This window comes from Somniosus microcephalus, chromosome 12 (genome assembly GCF_052327205.1).
Source record: "Somniosus microcephalus isolate GS21.2 chromosome 12, FLI_Smic_1.0, whole genome shotgun sequence".
NCBI classification, from domain to species: domain Eukaryota; kingdom Metazoa; phylum Chordata; class Chondrichthyes; order Squaliformes; family Somniosidae; genus Somniosus; species Somniosus microcephalus.
In genome coordinates this window covers 101,150,554-101,176,907 of record NC_140998.1, presented here as the reverse complement: position 1 = coordinate 101,176,907, position 26,354 = coordinate 101,150,554, and the positions used below count along the sequence as shown (strand labels likewise).

The following is a 26,354-nucleotide window of genomic DNA, read 5'->3' as shown; positions in this document are numbered from 1 at the left end:
AGTTTACTATAGAGGTAAAACTTTAAACCATTTACTGAAAAAAAAAATGTGAAAAAGCCAATTATTCAAGTTAGAAATGACAACCAGTAGATAAATTACCTCAGTTGTATAACAAATGCATCATATGTTCTTAGGAGTCATTTTAATTTGGGGGGAAAATCTAGTTGTGACTTTAGGTTGTTTTCACTTGAACTTTTTTTTTACAATTGCTGGGGGTAAATTCTATTTTGTGCGATAGTGTAAAGTGGGTGATAGCGAATCGGCAGCCCATTTCATATCTCCTGATTTTTATTTCCTTTGAAGTCAATAGAAATGAAAATCGGGAGGGATGTAAATGGGCTACCGATTCCCGTTTTACACTATCGCCCAAAGTCAAAATTAATATGTGTCACTACTAGTTTGTCACAAAAAAGTATTTGAAGCCTTGCTTCCAATATTACACTGGCATGCACGTGAAATTAACCCAAGCTTTTTCAATAAATATTCAGTCCGGTGTAAATTTCCCATTTTACAGTAACTCCAGCGGTTTACTGTTATTTTTAAACTTTGCACTAATCACACAGTGCGATTGTATCTGTGCCGACTACAGTGATGCCAAATCCAACTGAAACTGCTTTACTAAAATTAGACTAAATGTCTATTTATTTTCAAATTTAAATATTTTATTTCTTTGTCTCCTAACACATCACTGTCCATTTGTTCATTCAGCATCTTTAAATGTCGGTCCCTGTCTGAAAGTAGCTCCAAGGCTATTTTTAAACAAATCAAGACTCAGGTTATTGCACTTCACATCAGTTAGATAATTGTAGCAACCAGATCACATCCAAGATGCTTTTTCCAGTGCAATGCTAGGTTCTTTAACCACTTGAGTCATGTTGGCAGTGACCAGCAGAAGCAGCATACTGAAATGATTTATCTCCTTAGTGATACTTGAAGGTCATAGTATATAACACAGGACAACTCAGGAATCTTGGAAAGTGCATTCTTCCCTTTAAATATTTAGGATTATGTGACAATACAATGAACTGGAGTTACATATTGTAACCAGCTTGAGGTAGCATTACAATGTCACCTGGCTCAATTTGCCATAAACCAATCTTCTCCCATCATGTATCCTATACATATACCTATTTCACTAGCTCAACATAGAAGGAGATTTGCAATGTGATACAGGCTTTTACCTATTTATCTAAGTCTTTTTGAGCCTCTTTTATCTTTTTGTTTCTTTGACTTAAGGAAGGCTTTTCTCCCACACGTTTACCTCTCCAAAATTAATCCATTCACAATGAACCTAAAACCAGGCTTAAATGTACTTCAATATCACCTACATACATCTTGACGGTTCTAATTAATGTAGAGGCATGTATTTATCTTTTTAAAAACCACATATCGACATTGATCCAACATTATCATTTCATGTTCCTGTATATCAGTATATTGCACAGGCAATGTCCTGGTTTTATCATCAAATGTCTGTATGGATGTCTTGGAAAAAGTTAAGTACTGCAGGATTGTCTAGAAGAACAGCAACACCGCCTGTTTAAATAACTAATGGATTCATGGATCAGAGCCATTCTGTGTCAGATTTTCTTAGCAACTGTTATTCATTTCTTAGCAGCTAACATTCTTGCACTGAAAAAGATCTTGAGGTGAAACTGCATTGTGAAAAGTGACCTTTGCACTCTTGAGTACTGGAAATACCAGTTCTGGCTAGGATTGCTAGCAGTCGTTTAAGCTGAACCTTTCCTAAAATGTTGAACATAATGCACTGAGGAAAAAGAAAACCTACAAAGCTGATACATTCAATTTATGAAGTCTTAGATCTTTTGCAGTAAATGGTTAGCACATTTTTCATGCTCAGCAAAGTGACTTCTAATCTAACTGTAGGCTGCACGATGAAAGTCACAGCTGTGATATGGGCCACTGATAAAATGAACTGTATCAGTTCTCTTCCATTCTTAGTCCTAATAAGTTCACGTGCACAAAGCAAAATTTCTGTTAAATTGATAAGATCAATGATAGAAAACCCAGAAATGTCACTTTAGTGTTGTGTTATGCCATTCTATAGGAAGTCCTGGTTGAGGGAAGTTAACCAAATACCAAAACTTATTTCTATTAATATTGTACTGTAATAATTGAGAAACTGTTCATAGAAATACTTCAGTTAAACATATCGCTGGCAGAAATTCTTAAAATGAATTCCTTGGATAGCTACATTCAGAGGATACTAAAAAATGAATACGTTGCCATTTTAGGGTGTCAGGCCCCATTGTTTATACTGTCTGGCTCCTGCCAGGATCTGATTTGAATTCTCCTAGTCAGGAGAGATCTCTCATCCACACTCTCAATACATTTAAATAAAAATGTTTACAATGTTCCCTGGAGCTTCAACAGATCAGTTGAGTAATTTTTAAACCCAATTTTGCAGAGTTAGACTCAATGCGATTTCAATCCCAAGCAGTATTGTGTCTCCTCCAGGAGATCTCACGCCACTCCTACTTGGAGTTGGACTGTGTTATACAGGTAGACTACCCTTTATCCGGACTTCCGAAAACCAAAACCCTCTAAAAACCGAAGGTTTTTTCGGTCAGCGTAAGTCGTGCGCACGACATGACCAGAGTGGTGCACGACTTACAGGCCTAGCCGGATAAGGGATAGTGTAGCATTTTTCCGCACTTCTGAAAACCAAAATCGCTCAGCGTAAGTGTACCAGCCTTTATCCGCACATCCGAAACCAGAAAACCTCTGAAAGCCGAAAGTGGAGCAAAGCATGACTTCTGAAAACCGAAATGCGCACGACCACGACCCCCGCCGACCCCCACCCCCGACCCCCCGGCCGAACCCGACCCCCACCGACCCCCGACCCCCACTGACCCCCGACCCCCGACCCCCCCGCCGAACCCCACCCCATTTCGGATAAGAGATAGTGTACCAGCCTTTATCCGCACATCCGAAACCAGAAAACCTCTGAAAGCCGAAAGTGGCGCAAAGCATGACCCGACGCTGCCGATGCTTGACCCACGCAGGTGTTATGCTGCTCTGTGTGATATTTGCTGCTCTCTTAGATATTTGCTGCTATTTGCTGCTCACTTAGATATTTGCTGCTATTTGCTGCTCTCTTAGATATTTGCTGCTCTCTTAGATATTTGCTGCTCTCTTAGATATTTGCAGCTCTCTTAGATATTTGCAGCTCTCTTAGATATTTGCAGCTCTCTTAGATATTTGCTGCTCTCTTAGATATTTGCTGGCTTTTAACAATTTGTGAAAATGCTATAAAGAGCTGCAGATACCCCAATGGGTAACAGTGAGAAGCAGAGAAGGAAGCATCACTCATTATCGATATCGCAGAAAGTGGAGTTATTGCAGAAGCTTGATCGTGGTGTGTCTGTGCGACATCTTACTGAAGAATATGGTGTGGGAAGTACCACCGTATATGACTTAAAGAAACAGAAAGACAAGTTGTTGAAATTTTACACTGACAGTGATGACTATAAACTAATGAAAATTAGGAAAACATTGCATAGGACAAAAAATGAAGATCTTGACCGTGTGCTGATTGAGTGGATTCGACAACGCAGAGGTGAACGTGTGCCACTGACTGGTTTGATGGTCATGAAGCAAGCTAGAATATACCATGAAGAACTGAACATTGAAGTTGAGTGTGAAGGTTGGCTGCATAAATTTAAGAAGCGTCATGGTATAAGATATCTGAAAATCTATGGTGAAAAAGCTTCTGCTGATCATGAAGCAGCTGAAAATTACATAGATGAGTTTGCAAAAATAATATCGGATGAAAACCTCGGTCCTGAACAAATTTACAATGCTGATGAAACAGCTCTGTTCTGGCGCTACGTTCCTAGAAAAACATTAGCAACGGCTGATGAGAGTGCACCAGCAGGTTTTAAGGATGCTAAGGACAGGTTGACTGTTCTTGGGTGTGCCAATGCTGCAGGCACACACAAGTTAAAGTTGGTAGTGATTGGAAAAAGCCAACATCCAAGATGTTCGAAAGGTGTATGCAATTTACCTGTGCATTATTATGCGAGCAGGAAAGCATGGGTAACCAGAGGAATATTTTCTCACTGGTTCAATAACCACTTCGTACCAGCGACACGAGCTCATTGCAGGCAAGTTGGACTGGAAGAAAACTGCAAAATGTTATTGTTCCTGGACAACTGCTCCGCACATCCCCCTCCTGAACTTCTTGTGAAAAGTTATGTTTTCGGCATTAACTTTCCCCCTAATGTGACATCTTCAATACAGCCTTGTGACCAAGGAATTTTACGCTCCATGAAGAGCAAGTATAAAGACGTTTTTTTGAACTCTATGCTTGATGCAATCAACAGAGGCGAAGGAATCCAAAGCTTCCTGAAAGAATTCAATGTTAAGGATGCCATTTATGCAGTTGCTAATGCTTGGAACGATGTTGACAAACCAACATTAACAAATGCTTGGCACAGACTTTGGCCTTCAACGATGTTTCATGAAGATGGACCTGCAGATGACGAGTTTGAAGGATTTCCTGTCAGTCAGGAGAAGATGATGATATCAAACCTCCTCACTTACGCCAAAGGTTTATCATCCGAAAGTGTAAATACGTTAGAGGAAGCTGACATCGAAGAAGTGCTGAACATTGACAATGATGCACCTGTTGTGAATTCATTGAGTAATGGGGAAATTGCTGAAATGGTGTTAAATAAAGACAAGCATGAGGACAGTAGTGATGATGATGATGACATTGTGAACACAGGTGAAAAAATCTCCATAGACGATATGGTGACAATGTGTGATCAGTTAATTGCTGGCCTTGAAAAACGTGCATTTATCAGTGAGCAAGAGATTATGCAAGTTTACTCAATTAAAGAGAGACTGCTTAGACAGAAACCAATGTTAATGAGACAGATGACACTGGAAGAAGTCTTTAAAAAGGCCGTCTGTCGTAGCCATGCTTCATCACTTGAGAATCCTGTTCCTGGCCCATCTTCAGATGTCCAACTCCAACCTGATGACAATGATGCCAACACTGATGTACCCTCTTCTCCAAGATCCTCAAGCCAGATGTAATGTACCTTTATTGCATGTTTATGTACAGGTATTTAGCTTAGTTTGTACCTGTACATGTTTGAAGTTTTACTGAATGTTTTCCTTACAAATAAATTGTACTACAGTATTTATCCCTGTAACTACAGTATTTATAGTCGTTATTTTCGGATAAGGGATAGTGTATCCTTTATCCGCACTCCCGAAAACCGAATTACCTCTGAAAACCGAAGTGTTTTCACGCACCTTCCGAAATCCGAAATTTTCCTAAAACCGAAACACGGCTGGTCCCGAGGTTTTCGGATAAAGGATAGTCTACCTGTACTGTCACCTTTCCATTGCAGCAAAGCAGAAATCCCTTTACAGCGATGCTAAGGTTGCAGCACAAATGCGATAGAAAAAGAATGAAGCAACTTAAAGATTGTTCCTGTTTGGAGCTTTGAAGAGTATCCAGAGATAAAGAGCTGGATTTTGATTCAGGGGCAGGCTGGGGTCATGTAATCCGCATTTCGTGTTAGCTACCCGAATCTAAATCAATGTGGGAGAATGATGCAATTTTAACTTAATTGGCCAATTGATTTCCAACGTGTGGGAACCCATGGCCAATGGGTTTTTCCAGTCTGAAAGTCGCCTCCGATGACGTCATCATTGCTGCTGCATTTAAGGTCTGCAACAAGCTTTGCTTCTCCTGCAGACTGCCAACCTTTTGGCCTTTGCACTGAGAGGGACCTGGAGGAAGAATGGCCAGCCAGAGACCTAGGTCTGCTCCCAGGTTCGATGACGTTGCCCTGCAGGCTTTAGTAGAGGGAGCAAGAGAACATAAAGAGGTGCTCTTCCTTTCTTCAGGGAGGAAGAAGCCTCCCCAGCAGACCAAGGCTGTGTGGGTCCAGGTGGCAGAGGAGGTCAACTCCTTGTCAGTAACCCGCAGAACCTGGCTTCAGTGCAGGATGAGATTTCATGACCTTCTGCGTGCCGGAAAAGTGAGTATGAATTTTCCATCACCCTCAATCTGATCCCCATTGCCTTTCCTCACCTGCACTCAGCTTTAGCAATCTCTTCCTCCACATCTCACTTGACACTGACATCCCTGCACCCTTACCCATTCCCTCTCTATGGTCACATTCATCTAACTATTCGACTATGCAGCCCTCACACTCCCTATCACTGTGGTGCTATGAAAACAACTGACAACACACAGGGAGGGCCCTTGGTCTTGCCACCTCACTCCATCTTTGTCTCCTAAGCATCTATGCTCTGGATTTTCTACACTCCTTCATTCTCACTCAACCTCCACTTTTCTCCCTCATTGCAGGAAAAGAGAGCTCACAATAAGCGAGAAAGAGTGAGGACAGGAGGAGGGCCACCCTCAGTAGCCCACCTCACCCCCTGGGAGGATGCGGTCCTGGAGATCGTGGGAGTGGAGGACGATGCGCAAGTGGGGGACGGACAGACGGGTGCATCAGAGAAAGCTGGTGACAGAATAGTTTTCCATCTCTCTCAATGACATTGCATGAGTCGCTGATAATGATTCTGAAGCTCTAACAGATGGACTTATGATCATCTGCAATGTGCATGTAACCTTGGCATCACATCTCTGACACTTTCCTTTATTCCCCCACAGGACCATCGCAAGCACCCGTCCCCACTAGCCAGGAGGAACAGCCTGAGCATCCAGACTCCTCAGAGGAAGCTGCAACCTCTGAAGGCGCAGTGTCAGCAGAATTCAGCGCACCCAGCACCAGCGCAGACACTCACACCTTGGAGGGAACATTGCGAGATGGAGTAGTGTTGTCACCTGGTGTATCACAGCTCACAAGTGAGCATCAGCAGATTGTGGAGACCGGGACAGCAGTGGAGAGTCCTAGTCGGAGGGCGCAGGACTCTGCCAGCTCGGCTCAGCTGCATGTCGACCCTCTGCCTATGGGTCCATCCATAAGATCAGCGGTGCTGGAACTCCAGGAACAGATGCAGGAGTCTCTGGCAGGTTTTGTCTCCAGGGTCGCTGCGAGTGTGGAGCGAATGGAGGAGTGCATTGCGAACATGAGCAGAGCCTTTGTGGAGGCATTGGCACATGAACACATCACCATGGAAAGGATGGCAACCTCCATGGAGGTGATAAGTCGCCAGAGTGCAGAAAACATGGTGAGTGTTCTGAATAGAATGACATGTCTGGAGAAGCAATGGTCAACTATTGAACAGAGAAACCAGACCTTCATGGAAGTCCTTCTGAGTAGAACTGCCAGTGCAGATACGGTTCCCCATGGCCCCCCTGATGTGCAGCAAGGTGCTCTCCAGCCACTTGCAAGCGCTGAGGGGGACCTGACCCATGAGAGGGAAGTTGGTGGCAGACATCAAGGAAGTGGGGGCTCCTCTCCAAGCGCTCACACTTCCATGCCACTGCAGAGCCCTCGGTCAGAGCCCCACCAGAGCCCACACCCATCCGAGATTGGCGTCTCAACCCCTGCACAGCCGCAGGAGCAGCAGACTGTTGCCGAGCCCTCACAGGTTCGCAACCCCAGAGGACGCCCGCCAAAGGTGTCGAGACAGGAGCAGCAAGAAAGTGAGCAAAGGGCCTCCACATCTGCCCTGGACCCACCCTGGACTTCCTAACAAACAGACCCCAGTCTGTCAAATTAGGTAACCACACCTCCCCCCCCTGACCCTGAACACGGGGGCCCCACAAGGATGTGTGCTGAACCCCCTCCTCTACTCCCTCTTCACCCACGACTGTGTGGCTGTTCATGGTTCCAACACCATCATCAAGTTTGCGGATGATACCACGGTAGTAGGCCAGATCACCAACAACGATGAGTCAGCCTACAGGGAGGAGGTCCAACATCTTGTGAAGTGGTGCGCCGACAACAACCTGGCCCTTAACGTCAAGAAAACCAAAGAAATCATTGTGGACTTCAGGAAGTCTAAAGGCGGAAGTCACACCCCCATTCAGATCAATGGGGCTGTGGTGGAAAGGGTGGACAGCTTTAAGTTCCTCAGAGTCCACATCACAGAAGACCTCTCCTGGTCCCTCAATACCTCCTCTGGTGAAGAAGGCCCAGCAGCGCCTATATTTCCTAAGGAGGCTGAAGGGATGTAACCTGTCACCCCTGATCCTCTCTAACTTTTACCGCTGCACAATAGAGAGCATCCTGACGAACTGTATCACAGTATGGTATGGCAGCTGTAGCTACTATGACCGGAAAGCCCTGCAGCGGGTAGTCAAAACTGCCCAACGCATTACCGGCACCCGGCTACCGACCATAGAGCACATATACCAGAAACGCTGTTTACGGAGGTCACGGACCATCATCAAAGACCCTACCCACCCCAGCCACAGTCTGTTCGCCCTCCTGCCATCTGGGAGACGCTACAGATGCATTCGCACCCGTACGACCAGATTTAGGAACAGCTTCTTTCCCAGGGCTGTCATCCTACTGAACTCCACAAATAAACTCTAAAGCCTGCACATCTGCCAATGCACTTTATTATGGTTATGTTTATGTTAATGTATTACAAGCCAAATGTATGTTGAATGTTTAAATGTCTTAATCTAAATGTACACTCTCGGGAGCCGCAAGCCTACATTTCGTTGTACTGCACTTGTGCACTAACAATGACAATAAAGTTGATAATGATTATGATTATGATTATGATTATGAAGCCACAGGGGAAGCACCACATAGGAGCACACGTAAGAGAAAGATACTGCACAAATAGTCACAAGGGTAGTCACTTGGGTGAAATTTGATGTTTTATGTTAAAAAGCCATCAGATGATTACTGTAAATAAAAAATCTGATGGCTACTGCTGTAGTTGTGGCGTGTGTCATTTCGTGAATGGGATTTCCACATTGAGGCCTTAGGATTACTTGCAATTGTCAGTATGGTGGTCAGATTGCTAGGAATCCGCTGGTTCTTGGCCATTGTCGCTGCTCAGGTAAGAAGCTGCGAGGCAAAAGTGCTTGATTGGCTAGGCTAAGCAAATCTGGCCAAGATGAGTGCGCTCCTTGCATCCCGGGCAGCAATGTTCTCACGTACTGCTGCCGCTGGTTGATGGACCTCTGCAAGATGTTCATTTTCGCTCTCCTTCTCCTCCTCCTCCTCATCTGAGGAGGATATGTGACGAGCCACTTGGTCCTCAGGAATCAGCAAGCCATGACGCTGTGCCATGTTGTGAAGTGCACAGCAAACCACGATGGTTCTGGAGACCCTGGCTGCTGAGTACTGCAGGGCTCCACCTGATCTATCCAGGCATCTGAAGTGCATCTTCAGCAACCCGATGGCTTGCTCGATTATGGCTCTGGTGGACATGTGGCTGGAGTTGTAGCTCTCCTCAGCTTCGTTGGATGGGCTCCTCAATGGCGTCATTAGCCAGGTCTTCAGGGGATAGCCCTTGTCTCCAAGTAGCCATCCGTTCAGTTGGTCTGGCGGACTGAATAGCGGAGGCACACTAGACTGGCACAGTGTGAAGGAGTCATGGCAACTGCCAGGGTACTTGGCACAAACATGCAAAATTTCCTTCTTGTGGTCACACACCAGCTGAACGTTGAGGGAGTGGAAGCCCTTGCGGTTGACAAAAATACCTGGATTGCGATGGGGTGCCTTAAGGGCCACGTGTGCAGTCAACGACGTCCTGCACCCTTGGAAAGCCTGCCAGATTAGCTAATCCAACCGCACGCACCATGACACTTGCTTGATCCTTGGTGAAATGGATGTGATTGTGCGCGATGGCAAAGGGGGCATCGGTTACCTGCGTGATGCAACTGTATGTGGCTGCCTGGGAAATGCTGCTGATGTCTACTGCTGATCCCTGGAATGAGCCTGAGGCAAAAAAGTTGAGTGCGGTGGTGACTTTGACGGCCACTGGTAAGGGTTGTCCACCTGGTCCTCTGGGCTGCAGGTCTTGTTGCAGCATTGCGCAGATGTCACCCACTACCTCTCGCGAAAGCCGGAGCTGCCTTTGGCACTGCTGCTCAGACGTGTTGAGGTAGCTGACCCTGTGTCTGTAGACCCTGTTTTGGGGGGTATCTCCTGCGCCAACGGGCTTCCAGGCGCTGGCCGCTTCCGGCCTGTGCAACTTCAGGTGGTTGAGCAGCAGCTTGGCGCTCCTGTTGGTGCTGCTGCTGTTGGTGCTGCTGCTGTTGGTGCTGCTGTTGTTCTGGTTCTGCTGGTGCTGCAGCTGGTCTTCGTCCTCATCTAAAGACCAGAAGGGAAGGAAATAAATGGCTCCCATGCTTCTGGTATATGCCTCAGTTGAGGAAGCGCTCAGTGAAGGTGGCGAGAGGGGTTTCCCAGGAGGTCACACTGGAGATGGGTGTCAGGCTCCAAACTTCCACAGCTGTGGTTATGCCTTCTAAAAGTTCCCCCAGACCTGAGACTACAAAGTCCTGCCACCTGCAAATGATGGCTGATCAAGTCTCCTATTTAATGGTGGAGCTGCAGCTGATAGTCAGCAATCCAATTGTGCTCCCGCCAGGTTTCACCGTCGTGTTTCAGAACAGGCGTGCTTCACGTGGGAAAAGAGTTAAAATCACAAAAGCCTTTCAAAATGGCATTATAGAGGCAATTTAGTACTTGTTAAGGGCCTTAACGGCCTATCCCACCTCTTGGAGGTGGGACAGAGACGGGACCAGTAGACACGATTCAATGAAAATTGCTTGGAGGCGGGATGGAGGCGGGGTTGGGCCCGCCCACCAGTTTTTGCAATTTTAACCCCCCACAAGCCTCCAATCCTGCCTCAACAGCCCGATGAAAATCGAGCCCAAAGTGTACATGTAATACTAAGGTTTACAGGCATTCTTTATAAGTGCATGTACCATAATGCCTCAGCAAAACACATACGTTCTGCAGCTTCTTTGCCTCAAGTGTTAAAGTTAATGGATTGTAAGATGTTCACATTTTATTCCTGTAATCAGCACAGCGATGGTATTGCTCTATAATTTTACAAGAAATAATCAATTTTACTTTCTGGTAGAGAAATGTTGTTTTCCTTCCTCCAGCAATTCATCAGATACAAATAGAACATTATCATCTTTATTATTTTAAAGCCATAAGTAGTTTTTAGGCAATTGTAACTCATCAAAATAGTTTCTTGAAATGATTTAATTCTTCATTTGTCTGATTGAACATTCAGTTACAGTTTTTCCACTATTTGCACTACACAACTAATGCCAAATCAGTAGTCAAACAATATGTAGAATTTAGTCTTGACCCTGACTTGGTATAATACACATGGAAGCAAGGTTCACCCACAGAAATGAATGTTCCTTTAACAAGCTCTCCAGCACTCGACAATTCAGAACAAAGGCATTTGCAGAAATCTCATCTCATTTTGCCATTTCCAGAAAAAGTTTCATCTGGAGTCCAAAATATCCTTAGAGGAAATAAGGGATAGGCAGGAGATACCATAACTACTACCTCAGGAAATCCCACCTGGCATCACAGCCAATCCTCGGCATCAACCGTACATTAATGGTCACCATCTATTCTGAGATTGCGTCCTATGATGGTTAGGTTGTAACGGTCGTTCAGAAGGGCTGTACTCCGCAAATTCAAAAATATCCATCTTACAAGTTTATTCCTTCAGAGATAGAATGGGGATTCTCACAAGACACCGTATCATTAAAATATTTTATTTAAAATCAAAAACCATGTAGCAGAGTCCACTGAGCTATTATTTTGGCTGGGGTCAGGGTGGGGGGGGAGCAGATTTGCTTTTCCCAGGAGAGTGCATAATTGGAGGCGTGATGGAGGAGGGGGGTATTAATAGTGCATATGGGCTGCATCCAGCGGAGGGTGGTGTGGTAGTGAGGTCTTATAGAGAGGCCCGTAGTAATCAGGATAAGATTCTGACTTTATAATAGCCTCAATTATATGAAATTTGAAGCCAAAATTCAAATTTGCATCCCATGGTGACTAGAAAACCCTGTGGAGGTTCGCCCCATTTTATATGCTTATTGAAAGGAGGTCTTAACATTGCATTCATTCATAAACTTGCATATCTTTTTTAAGCTGTGGTGGCTTGTATGTCAAAGTATGTCTTGCGAGGTAGTGAGATATCAGGGGGATTTTATGACTTTGTGTCCCTGTTTAGAGGTGGCCTGCTGGTAGTGCATATTGGGAATTTGCAATTTTTTCTCAATTTAATTTTAATAGACAGAAAATCATGGGAAGCATGCTGATGCCCAATATGGGCTTTGCGCGAATGAGGTTCCACCCTATAAGTTTTAGTGATAACCTGTCCTCACCTGAAAACTTTCAGTGATATGGTGAGGTCAGAGCATGACCCTATTCCAAGTTCCAAGCTAATCTGAGTTCCACATTACTTGCTATTTCTGTGGCAAGGTGGAACTATATTTAAAGTATGCAAAGCACTTAGTTTTTAACCATGGGAGGACTAGTTCCATCAGAAAATCCAGACAGCTATCCATTTCCCATTGGGATTGAACCTTTAGGTATCTAACTTTTTTTTAAATTCATTCATGGGATGTGAGCATCACTGGCAAGGTCAGCATTTATTGCCCATCCTTAATTACCCTTGAGAAGGTGGTGGTGAGCCTCCTTCTTGAACCGCTGCAGTCCGTGTGGCGAAGGTACTCCCACAGTGCTGTTAGGGAGGGAGTTCCAGGATTTTGATCCAGCGATGATGAAGGAACAGCGATATATTTCCAAGTCAGGATGGTGTGTGACTTGGAGGGGAACCTGCAGATGTGGTGTTCCCATGCACCTGCTGCCCTTGTTTTTCTAATGTAAGAAGTCACACAACACCAGGTTATAGTCCAACAGTTTTATTTGAAATCACAAGCTTTCGGAGCGCTGCTCCTTCGCCAGATGAAGCCACACCATGGCTTGTTTTTCTAGGTGGTAGAAGTCGCGGGTTTGGGAGGTGTTGCTGAAAAAGTCTTGGCGAGTTGCTGCAGTGCATCTTGCAGATGGTACACACTGCAGACATGTTGTGTGAAAGTGAAGAGAAGCCCGATGGCTAAAGAAGCATGAAAAAAAAAGCCTCAAAGATATCTCCAAAGTTGTAAATTAGAATAGTGTCTATGCATTAATCAAGCATTATTACAATGATGAAGAATCCTCAAGAATCCAGAATTTATAACAGCACTTTTGTCTTCAATGACAGATTAAAGCAGTTATTGCTTTGGTATAGATAGCCCATAACATTGGACAGGAACCTGAAAATAAAATAGATTGATCATTTGTTTTTCCAGAGAAGCGTAATCATTGTGTTTAGATGCACATACAGTTATCCCACCTTCCACCCTCAGACCTACTAGGCACTTCTGCACTTCCCCACATATATGCCTTATCCAACCTCAAAAAGGCCCTTTCAAGCACACCAGTGTGACATGGGGCCAGAATTTACTGTAAAAATAATGGTGAGACTAACGGCGCTCACTGTTATTTATGCGCAAATTGGACATCTGCTTCAGGCGAGCACGCATGCACAGTTAAACATGAAAATTGTAAGTTGCTTTCTGAGATGCGCCGCTCCTCCATAAGTTGCGCGAAAATAGCATCTCACTGTCTGACTCAGCATTGAAAAATTAATGATTGTATTGAACGGCGTGAAATTCCTGTACTTGCATGTTAGATACGGACTAAACTCACCACAGAAAGTTAGGGCTTGTCCATTTCAGTCGAAGTATCCTTTTCAACAACGTAATAAGTCTTAGTTACTGTCAAACAACGTCTGCGGCACTGAAAATTAACTTTTGCAAAGTATGGAGTCTCATCCCTTCCGATTTGAAATGTTGTTGGAGATTTAAAATTACCTTTTTTTACTTTTTCTTTCTGTCTCTTTTTTCTCTCTCTTAATCCAATCTTCCTTTCCCTCTCTCTATTTTGCTTTCTTTACCTGATTTGACATTGAATTTACTATTCTAACTTACACTTACTGGTTTAGACTCCACGCTGTTCATTAACAATACTTCAATCTGATTGGTTAAGGGGAGACACTGCTTGCCCTGTTTACACAGGTCCCAGATGTCCTGTAGAGGGCGCTGCACTGTTTGGCTTTCTAAATTACAGCAACAGTGCAAAAAGTCAAAGGCCGGAATTTTCCCATTAAAAAAAAAGGTGGGTTTGGATCATGGGGGCAGTTAAATTGTTAAAAATGTGAATCCCGACCTGATCCCGCCTCCAACCCGTCCACTTCCGGTTTTCCCCGAGGCGGGATGAGGGCAGGACAGGGGGCAGGCGGGCGACCAATCCGCTCCCAGGGGACGGTACTGTAATTTAAATGTTGTAATGAGGCTGGAAGCCTCTATTTTCGCCTCCATTTTGTGTTTAACTGCCTGTGGATGGGTTTACACTGCTGCATCTAGGAGGTAAGTGGATTTATACCGACTCCCTGGATCCAGGGTCCCTACCATCCCACCCCCCACAATCAGAGAACGCCCTGCACCCCGCCGATTGCCGACACCCTCCCAATCGCTGACCGCCTCCCGATTGTCAACCCCCCCGCCGATCTCCAACCCCTCCCACCAATCCCTGATGCCCCCTCCCACCGACCCCCGACCCCCCTCCCGCCGATCCCCGACCCGCCGATCCCTGACCCCCCCAACGATCTCCGACCCCCCTCCCACCGATCCCGACTCTCCTTCCACCGTTCCCCGACCCCCCTCCCGCTGATCCCCGACCCTCTCCCAACGATCCCCTTCCCCCCTCCCGCCGATCCATGACCCTCCCCTCCCGCCGATCCCCGACCCTCCCCTCCCACCAACCCTCCCCTCCCGCCGATCCCCGGCCCGCCGATCCCCGACCCCCCTCCCGCCGATCCCCGACCCCCCCTCCCGCCAATCCCCAACTCCCCCCCGCCGATCCCCTCCCCTCCCCTCCCGCCAATCCCCGACCCTCCTCCCGCCAATCCCCGACCCGCCGACCCCCGACCCCCCCGCCCGCCGATCCCCTCCCCTCCCGCCAATCCACAACTCCCCCCCCGACCCTCCCCTCCCGCCGATCCCCGACCACCCTCCCGCCGATCCCCGACCTTCCCCTCCCGCCGATCCCCAACTCCCCCCCAGCCGATCCCCTCCCCTCCCCTCCCGCCGATCCCCGACCCCCTCCCGCCGATCCCCAACTCCCCCGCCGATCCCCTCCCCTCCCCTCCCGCTGACCCCTGACCCCCTCCCGCCGATCCCCGATCACCCTCCCGCCGATCCCCGACCCTCCGCCCACCGATCCTCGATCTCCCCTCCCTGACACCCCCCCCGCTGATCCCCGACCCCCTCCTGCCGATCTCCGACCCTCCTCCCGCCGATCCCCGAAACTCCCCTCCCGACGATCCCCGACCCTCCGCCCACCGATCCTCGATCTCCCCTCCCTGACACCCCCCCCGCTGATCCCCGACCCCCTCCTGCCGATCTCCGACCCTCCTCCCGCTGATCACCGACCCCCCCGCCGATCTCTGACCCCGCCTCCCACCGATCCCCTCCCCTCCCCTTCGACCGATCCCCGACCCCCCTCCCGCTGATCTCCGACCTTCCTCCCGCCGATCCCTGACCCCCCCCAACCCCCAGCGGACCGACTCCTTGCAACTGAGGCCTACCTGCCTGCAGCCAGCCAGCCTCTCAAGCTGGCTGGCCGTGGGCCGGAAACCGAGGCCTCACATTCAAGTTAGGCCCTGCCGGTAAAATCGGCAGGGCCTGCGGGAAACCTGGTCTCCTGGAAGAAAATTCTGGCCTTAGAATTGCCCTTGCCCATTTAATTTCTAACAAACTGCAGGCACCATTCATTCGGCAGCTACAGTAAATTCTGGCCCATTATGTTTTCCACTCAAGTTACCCTTGACTAATAACAGAATGACAACTTGTTCTAAATTATTTGAAGTTTTGTCCTCTGAGCTAAGTCCGAGCAGGAACTGGTTTGCGACCTTGCAACTCATTTTACTTCGGACCTTTGTAACTACTAGAGGGAGGAGCAGGTTTGAAAGTTGAAATGACAATGTTCAAGTCAAGGCATCATCCAGTTTGCATAAAGTAACTGTTCATTTATTTTCATTAATGTGGGTCTTCAACATACCATTCTTTGTTGAACGATTAATGCTCCAGGCTTGTTGAAAAAAAATGCTTTCAAGGCACTTTCTTTCAATAGTTGGCTTAACCAAGGGGTGAATCATTTAAAGAAACATATTTTCATCCTGCTGTATCAGATTTGGTATTTAATTTGCAAATATATTATTCAGATATTTTTGATATAAGTTACAGTAGCTCCCACATGAACCAAATCATTCTATTCTTCATTCTAGATTTCATGGGGTAGAGTTTCTGCAATTGTGCCCAGAATGTGCTTGAAATTGGACTGGTTAGGTTAGGCTTCAAGTTTATGCTAAAATTCATTTGCGTAATCACAAACATAAAATCTTCCATGAATCATCACAGTCGGATACGTAATACAATGTAATCCTTTATTTTATTTTATTTACATTAAAAAGTATTTCATAATGTATTTAAGAGTGGTAACCTGGTGCAGTGCAATTAATACAGCTGAAAATGTTTTTTTATTCGTTCCTGAAATGTGGGGGTTGCTGGTAAGGCCAGCATTTATTGCCCATCCCTAATTGCCCTTGAGAAGGTGGTGGTGAGCCGCCTTCTTGAACCGCTGCAGTCCTTGTGGTGAAGGTACTCCCACAGTGCTGTTAGGGAGGGAGTTCCAGAATTTTGACCCAGTGACGATGAAGAACCGTCGATATATTTCCAAGTCAGGATGGTGTGTGACTTGGAGGGGAACTTGGAGCTGGTGGTGTTCCCATGCGCCTGCTGCCCTTGTTTTTCTAGGTGGTGGAAGTCGCGGGTTTGGGAGGTGTTGCTGAAAAAGTCTTGGCGAGTTGCTGCAATGCATCTTGTAGATGGTACACACTGCAGACACGGTGCGCTGGTGGTGGAGGGAGTGAATGTTTAAGGTGGTGGATGGGATGCCAATCAAGCGGGCTGTTTTGCCTTGGATGGTGTCGAGCTTCTTGAGTTTTGTTGGAGCTGCACTCATCCAGGCAAGTGGAGAGTATTCCATCACACTCCTGACTTGTGTCTTGTAGATGGTGGAAAGGCTTTGGGGAGTCAGGAGGTGAGACACTCGCCACAGAGTACACAGCCTCTGACCTGCTCTTGTTGCCACAGTATTTATGTGGCTGGTCCAGTTAAGTTTCTGGTCAATGGTGACCCCCCAGGATGTTGATGGTGGGGGATTTGGCAATGGTAATGCCGTTGAATGTCAAGGGGTGGTGGTTAGACTCTCGCTTGTTGGAGATAGTCATTGCCTGGTACTTCTGTGATGCGAATGTTACCTGCCACTTATCAGCCCAAGCCTGAATGTCGTCCAGGTCTTGCTGCATGCGGGCTTGGACTGCTTCATGATCTGAGGAGTTATGAAAGGCACTGAACACTGTGCAGTCATCAGTGAATGTCACCACTTCTGACCTTATGATGGAGGGAAGGTCATTGATGAAGCAGCTGAAGATGGTTGGGCCTAGGACACTGCCCTGAGGAACTCCTGCAGTGATGTCCTGTGGCTGTGATGACTGACCTCCAACAACCACAACCATCTTCCTTTGTGCTAGGTGTGACTGTAGCCAGTGGAGAGTTTTCCCCCTGATTCCCATTGACTTCAGTTTTACATGGGCTCCTTGATGCCACACTCGGTCAAATGCTTCCTTTATGTCAGAGGCAGTCACTCTCACCTCATCTCTGAAATTCAGCTCCTTTGTCCATGTTTGGACCAAAGCTGTAAGGAGGTCTGGAGCTGAGTGGTCCTGGCAGAACCCAAACTGAGTATCGGTGAGCAGGTTATTGGTGAGAAAGTCCCGCTTGATAGCACTGTCGATGGCACATTCCATCACTTTGCTGATGATTGAGAGTAGACTGATGGGGCGGTAATTGGCCGGATGGGATTTGTCCTGCTTTTTGTGGACAGGACATATCTGGGCAGTTTTCCACATATCTGGATAGATGTCAGTGTTATAACTGTACTAGAACAGCTTAGCTAGAGTCGCAGCTAGTTCTGGAGCACAGGTCTTCAGGACGACAATGGGGGTGGATGGTGGGGGCCTCAGGAGGATACCTATATGGATCATCTACTTGGCACTTCTGGCTGAAGATGGTTGCAAATGCTTCAGCCTTGTCTTTTGCACTTACATGTTGGGCTCTGCCATCATTGAGGATGGGGATATTCATGGAGCCTCCTCCTCCCGTTAGTTGTTTAATGGTCCACCACCATTCACAACTGGATGTGGCAGGACTGCAGAGCTTTGATCTGATCCATTGATTGTGGGATCATTTAGCTCTGTTTATAACATGCTGCTTCCACTGTTTAGCATGCATGTAGTCCTGTGTTGTAGCTTCCGCAGGTTGGCAGCTCATTTTTAGGTACGCCTGGTGCTGCTCCTGGCATGCTCTTCTACACTCGTTGTTGAAGCAGGGTTGGTCGCCTGGCTTGATGGCAATGGTAGAGTGAGGGATATGCCGGGCCATAAGGTTACAGATTGTGATGGAATACAATTCTGCTGCTGTTGATGGCTCACAGCGCCTCATGGATGCCCAATTTTGAGCTGCTAGATCTGTTCTGAATCTATCCCATTTAGCACAGTGGTGGTGCCACACAACACGATGGAGGGTGTCCTCAGGGTAAGGACATGACTTTGTCTCCACAGTGACTGTACGATGGTCACTGCTACCAATAATGTCATGGACAGATGCATCTGCGACAGGTAGATTGGTGAGGACGAGGTCAAGTAGTTTTTCCCTCGTGTTGGTTCTCTCACCTCCTGCCGCAGGCCCAGTCTGGCAGCTATGTCCTTCAGGACTCGGCCAGCTCGGTCAGTAGTGGTGCTACCGAGCCACTCTTGGTGATGGACATTGAAGTCCCCCACCCAGAGTACATTCTGTGCCTTTGCTACTCTCAGTGCTTCTTCCAAGTGGTGTTCAACATGGAGGAGTACTGATTCATCAGCTGATGGAGGGCGGTAGGTGGTAATCAGCAGGAGGTTTCCTTGCCCATGCTTGACCTGAAGACATGAGACTTCATGGGGTCCAGAGTCAATGTTGAGGACTCCCAGGGCCACTTCCTCCCGACAGTATACCACTGTGCCGCCACCCCTGGTGGGTCTATCCTGTCAGTGGGACAGGACACACCCAGGGATGGTGATGGAGGAGTTTGGGACATTGGCTGAAAGGTATGATTCTGTGAGTATGACTATGTCAGGCTGTTGCTTGACTAGTCTGTGCGACAGCTCTCCCAATTTTGGCACAAGTCCCCAGATGTTGATGAGGAGGACTTTGCAGGGTCGACTGGGCTGGGTGTGCCACTGTCGTGTCCATAGCCGGTGCCGAGGTTGATGCTGGGTGGTCCATCCGGTTTTATTCTTCTTATTTTTCATAGCGGTTTGTTACAACTGAGTGGCTTGCTAGGCCATTTCAGAAGCCAGTTAAGAGTTAACCACATTCCTGTGGGTCTGGAGTCACATATCGGCCAGACCAGGTAAGGACAACAGATTTCCTTCCCTAAAGGACATTACTGAACCAAATGGGTTTTTATGACTGATACTAGCTTTTTATTCCAGATTTATTTATTTAACTGAATCACTGAAAATTACTTAAATGAAAGTGTCAGCTGTGGCTCAGTTGGTAGCACTCGTGCCTCTGAGTCAGAAGGTTGTGGGTTCACAGTCCCACTCCAGAGACTTGAGCACAAAAAATCTAGGCTGACACTCCAGTGCAGCACTGAGGGAATGCTGCACCGTCGGAGGTGCCGTCTTTTGGATGAGACGTTAAACCGAGACCCCATCTACTCTCTCAAGTGGACATAAAATAAACCGTGGCACTATTTTGAAGAAGAGCAGGGAGTTATCCCCAGTGTCCTGGCCAATATTTATCCCTTTATCAACATCACTAAAACAGATTATTTGGTCATTATCACATTGCTGTTTGCAAATTGGCTGCCGCATTTCCTACATTATAACAGTGACTATACTTCAAAAATACTTCATTGGCTGTAAAGTGCTTTAGGATGTCCAGTGGTTGTAAAAGGCGCTATATAAATGCAAGTCTTTTTTGAAAATAAACACTGACATAAATTGTGCCATTCATGTAGAAATGACTTATGAAATATACTGGGCGGCCTGCTGGTGGCACTGTCCAGGGAGTGTATAAATACTCAGGCATGGGCCCAGCTTGCACAGGGACATTTTGTAAACAGGAACTAGTGAAGGATAACTAGACTTCCATGTTGTGAAACAGTCGATTAAAGCCTTGTTTAATACTCTGACCAAGTGCCTAGTAGTTTTCTTACATCAAACACTATGCTGAATCATTTATTAGTTTCATTGGTGCATTAGTATAACTAGCAGAAATAAGCAGAAACTCAACCCCATAGGTTTTAGCTGAATTTTTCTTAATAACTAATTTGCTCATAAAGGCCCAATTTTGTAGTTTCAATACTAGCTCAACATATATACTTAACCCATAACTAGCACACATTCCCCTTTTCTGGTATGGGGAAAAAGCTTGGAAAAATATTGGCATAGCAGCGTTTTACTTGAGGTGGAGGGTGGCGTGTCTATTCTAGAAGCAGCTTTTACCCGGGGGAGGTTGTCAGTTTTAGATGCAGCAAGGAGCAGTTGTTAAAGTGCTTTTATGACATAGACCCAGTACTCCATGGCTAAATAGCCCTTCACAATTGATGGTGAGGATTTCCCACTGGAGTTACACTGGCTCCCTGGGGTAATTCCAGTGGATAACCTGCAGGAAATTCTACAAGAGCCACTCTGCTTGCCCAGGCCATTTTGGGATTTCCACCACAGATGACAGGGGACATCAATCTGGATATGGACACGTGTATTGTGAAGACTTGCAAATTACAGTAATATATTGTACGACATTTTTCTTGTCATTTGTGCCCTAGCAACAAAAGGGGGTCTTCTACAATTTAAAGGGCTGCTGCTGTCTACAAAATTAATCATCTATGGGTTAACGCAATTTGAGGACAGACTTTGGAAAAAAATCTGCTTGGGGCGAGTATTGAGGGTGCTGGTCACATTACATTGCAACAAGCACATGCGAACTGCCATAGACAGTTTCCTTCAGCTCCCAGGAGCCCACCTAACATAAGCAAAGTGGCCTCAATAGGTCAAGGGGAACCTTACAATGCAGCCCTGCCAAAGTCGACAAGATCATCATTGTCTCCTGTACAACTTTGAAATATAACTTCGCACATCCATGGAGGGGGAGGGTGAAGCAAAGCCAGAACAGAATGCAAACCCTAACTAAGTAGATATCAGCATTTGTCCAGTGAGGAAGTCAAGTGAGCCGATAGCACTAACAAGGTCTCCTTCATGAAGGCACAGATTGCAGCTAGTGAATGCCTCCACAGCCATCACCAGACCTTGTGGGGTGCTTTGAACAGACTCAAAGGACTCCAGGAAACAATGTGCTCAAATAACAACCTTCTTTTATAAACAGCCCCTAAAGGGTTCAATCACTAGGCTGTGCAGGTTCTATTTCTCCACTGTCACCATCACTTGGTTCTGCTCGTTTGTGCTCAGTTCCCTGCAAATTCACTACTTAAATCCTATAGCTCTGCCGGTGCTTGCGACAGTTTGTCTGAGTGATGCCAGGTGTTGTGAGGTATCTTCTTCAAGCTTCTGCCTGTGTCTTGTGTGATGCCTCTAGAGACAGAAAAGGACTAGGGCAACAATATCAGTTGATTCTAACTATCCCAAGATAGACTGGGATAAAGGTAGTTTATGTGATCAAAGTGGAAAATGCTTCTTTTTTAGAATGCATCCAAAACTGCTTCCTTGATCAGTATGTTTCAAATCCAATGAGGAAAGAAACATTTCTTGATTTAGTTCTGGGAACTAAAGCAGAACAAATAACATATGAGAACAGTTGGGTAATAGAGATCACTACATAGCTAGGTTCAATGTGAAAATAGAACAGAATGATGAACAAGGATTAGGAAATGGCAGAGGCAAAGTTCTGTTAAATTGGGAGTGAATTAGCCCAACTTAATTGGGCAGAAAAGTTAGTAAATAGGACATTAAATCAGCAGTGGGGAATCTTCAAATACGAGATGGATAGAGTACAAAATAGAATCATAGAAACATACAGCACAGAAGGAGGCCATTCGGCCTGTCGTGTCTGTGCTGGCTCTTTGAAAGAACAGTTGTGCTTAGTCCCACGTCCCTGCTTTTTCTCCGTAGCCCTGTAAGTTCCTCATCCTCAAGTACCTGTGCAACTCCCTTTCAAAAAAAGAACATAGCTACATTCCTATAAGGTGAAAGGGAATATATCAAAGGATACAGTTCCGTGGAAGGTAAAATGAAACTGAAAGAGAGGCATATGATAAAACTCAGGTGGCAGATATATTAAATAAATATTTTGCAACTTTTTTTAGCAAACGATTGTGGAAGTCAAAATGAGATGTGCCAGAGATGGATGTGAAATAATTGTTAGAGATGACTGTAGAAAAAGCATTGATTGAAAAAACTTGTATTGTTCAGGGTGGATAAGTCACTGTGCCCTGACTTCATGCAGTCTCGGCCGCTGAAGGAAGTCAAAAAGGAGATAGCAGAAGCTCTGACCATAATTTTTCAATTCTCCTTAAATATGAAATTTTTGCCAAGCATTGCCTCAGTCGCTAACCCTAGAAGTTAATTCCACAACTCACGACTCTCCATGTAAAGAAGTTTCTCCAGCACTCTCTTCTAAATCTCTTACATTTAATCTTGTATTTATGACTCCCCAGACTTGACCCCTCAACTACTACAGTCTACTTCTATCCTCCTACTACATCCTCTCATCATTTTAAACACTTCTATCATATTGTTCCATAATCTGCATTGTTCTAACGCAGAAAAAAAATTCCAAGTCTTTCTTCATACTTGTATTACTTCATACCAGGCAGTATCCTCGTGAATCTGTGCCATACCTTCTCTAAAACCTATTAAAAAAAAGTAGAATGAATAGGTGTTGCTTGGCATAGAGAAGGGGTGGAGATGTATGTCAGGGGCCACTGCTGGGTCCATTGTTTTCTTGATATATATGTAGTTGATTTGGACTTCGACATAGGGAACACAGTATTGAAATTTGCTAACAAAACAAATGTAGGCAGGTTTGGCAAACAGTGAGGTGGATTATATCAAATAATTCAGGACATAGATAGATTTGTGGAATGGATAGATAGGTGACAGAAGCAATTAAAGTGGACAAGTGTGAGGTAATACATTTTGGGAGGAAAAACAAGGAACATGAGCGTACACCCAATGGAAAGACACCAAATGGTGTGGATAAACAGAGAGACCTAGGTGATCAATACATAATTCCGTGGAAGTGCAATTAAAGGTAGATAAAGCTAGATTAGTGAGATGTCCTGCAGCAATGAAACTGTTGCTGGTACTCATCTCACTGATAGTTGTGTGCCACTACAAAGCTCTACACAAATGACAGGAGACACTGCCTCTGAAAGCAAAGACTCTTTCATGACTAAAGGCGAAGGAGACACGTGGTAGTGATGCAGATACATCAGAGTTGGTTGTACATGCAGGTATCAGGCCTTCTCTATCCTACCCAGTTGGCTGTGCTACTCCTTCACCTAAGGACCAAATAATAGTTAGCTGCATCAACAACTAACACACACAAGTTCACAGCACAAGGAAGAAAATATACCAGGACTCCTCCTTAATAAACCTGTTGCATACTGGATTGTATCAAAATGAAAACATGCTTACCACAGGAAAGCGTGTATTAGGTGAAGTATTATCTATGTCATATACCATTTGTATGTTTATAGGGAAGCCTTGACTATTTAGTTTATCCATAAATTGATAGGCACATGAAATGATGAAAAATCGCAAGTGGTGTGCCTGCAAATTTCTATAATGCACTCCGTGCAAGTGCCATTCCTTGCTCAGAGCAAGGGAACGCAGAAATGATCTCCATATCCTTTGCTGTGTTCTGACCACAGCACCGTACAGCTTGAGCATGACTTCAACCGACTTGTACTATATTGGTTTGATTAGTTCAACATTCTATTCGCTTTGTTGATTACTTCTCTGCATTAGTTGGACATATTGAGGGCTTAGTCTACATAAGACTGCTGGTCTCTTTCAACTTCATCCTTAAGTTATTTCAACACCATTCATGGAGTACATGCGTCACCATCTTTTCTGTCTATGTGCAACACTTCCCATTTGTTCACATTGGTTCATTAGAGCAGTATATAGGAAGCTTTATATCTGACTTGTGCTGTAGATAGCCTGGGAATGTTTGAAATTGATCTGTTCCTGCTGGTTCCCATCTCGCTCTGGATTCTACTCCCATGCTACTGAATGATCTCTGCTTTGCTGCTTTCCAAAGTCACAACTTGGTCTCTCCCCTACTGTTCTGATACCTTCTTCTGTTTTGAGCACCTCACCCTCTTCTACCTCACTTGCTTCTCCTTTAAAATCCTCGTTGTCTACTATCCGCCCTCCCCCCCGCACAAGTCCCACTCCGATTATCTCCCAAAGGTATCCATGTTGCTTTCCTCCCTCGGCGAATCCTTAGCCTCGATGCTTTTGATTTCCATCCCAGCTCCCCTTGCCCTCTCTCCTGAATTCATTAACCTCTCCTTCCATATAAACTCTCCTGTCCATATTCACAACCACTCCCTGTACTTTGCCATTTCCTGTGGCATCTCTACTTTTGTGATCTCGATCACCTGATAAGGCCACCTGACCACTTCCTTGTATCCATCATCACCCACACCTCCCTATCCCCTACTAACACCACTTCCTTCTGTATCCTCCTGGAAGAAACTCTCCCATAAGTCGCTTACAACTGCATCTTCAAGCTCCTCCACTGAACATGATACCTCTGTAGCTGCCGATTTGCTCAACCATTCCTTCACCTTTACGCTTAATTATGTTGTTCCCAGCAAAACCATCACTGTTTCCCACCTTGGTTGTTTCCCCTGGCATGAACCCCATCTATGCTCGCTCAAGTCCAAGAAGTGCAGACTTGAGCATATCTGGTGCGTAACTGGCTGAGCCATCCATCACTGGCTGAGCCATCCATCACTGGCTGAGCCATCCATCACTGGCTGAGCCATCCATCACTGGCTGAGCCATCCATCACTGGATGAGCCATCCATCACTGGATGAGCCATCCATCACTGGATGTGCCATCCATCACTGGATGTGCCATCCATCACTGGATGTGCCATCCATCACTGGCTGAGCCATCCATCACTGGCTGAGCCATCCATCACTGGCTGAGCCATCCATCACTGGATGAGCCATCCATCACTGGATGAGCCATCCATCACTGGATGTGCCATCCATCACTGGATGTGCCATCCATCACTGGCTGAGCCATCCATCACTGGCTGAGCCATCCATCACTGGATGTGCCATCCATCACTGGCTGAGCCATCCATCACTGGCTGAGCCATCCATCACTGGATGAGCCATCCATCACTGGATGTGCCATCCATCACTGGATGAGCCATCCATCACTGGATGTGCCATCCATCACTGGCTGAGCCATCCATCACTGGATGTGCCATCCATCACTGGATGTGCCTGAACCATAGCAAGCTCTACCAGGCCTCACTCTCCTCTGCCAAAACTGCCCACTACTCTAGAATCATCCTGGAGAGCAAAGATAACTCCCGGCTTCTTTTCTCAACTAACAACTGTCTCCTTTCCCCTGCCCCTCCTTCACTTCTAATCGGCTTTGCCAGCTAAAAAATACACAATAGTGTCAAGAGGAAACCATCATTCAGAGAATGAAGATTGCTATACCTCAGTAACTGACCTACTTATCACAGATTTTCCTTTGCTGGGAGGATAAAAAGAGCAATTACCAACCACTTACTACCTTAATAAGTTACAGTTTTTCATCAAACTGACCTTGGAGATATTCACCAATATTAGATAGTGGAATATCAATAGCTAAGATTGTTTTCACAAACTCAGATTAGCAGACCACATGGCAACTTGCTAAAATATTTAGGTTTGTTGTTTTTTTTGGAAAATGAAATACATGTTTTCTTTCTTGTATTAGGCTTCTTGGCTTTTACAAAGGAATCTTCCCTCCCATCCTAGCTGAGACACCTAAAAGGGCTGTGAAGGTAAGTGCAATGTATTCTGTCCATAAACTGTAGCACAATGGAAAACGTGAGGCTGAAGCTCCCGCCATAAATCCAGCAGGATTGTGGCGGAAGGCAACAAATAAGATGGGTTCTGGATACACTGGGACCTGGCAGTGTAACATTTGCATCTTGAATTATCATTGGCCCGCAGGCATCTATAAGGAATACCTATTATATTCACGTGAT

The 26,354-nt window shown here is 45.9% G+C and overlaps 1 protein-coding gene across 2 annotated transcripts in view; it reads left to right on the top strand.

Moving 5' to 3' along the window:
• Positions 1–26,354, top strand: part of slc25a21 (solute carrier family 25 member 21) — a 730,433-nt gene that overhangs the window by 632,399 nt on the left and 71,680 nt on the right. For both annotated transcript variants that reach the window (XM_086003353.1, XM_086003352.1), the window contains exon 5: positions 26,081–26,147. In XM_086003353.1, coding sequence (XP_085859479.1) covers positions 26,081–26,147 — 67 coding nt within the window. The remainder of the gene's footprint in view (positions 1–26,080; positions 26,148–26,354) is intronic.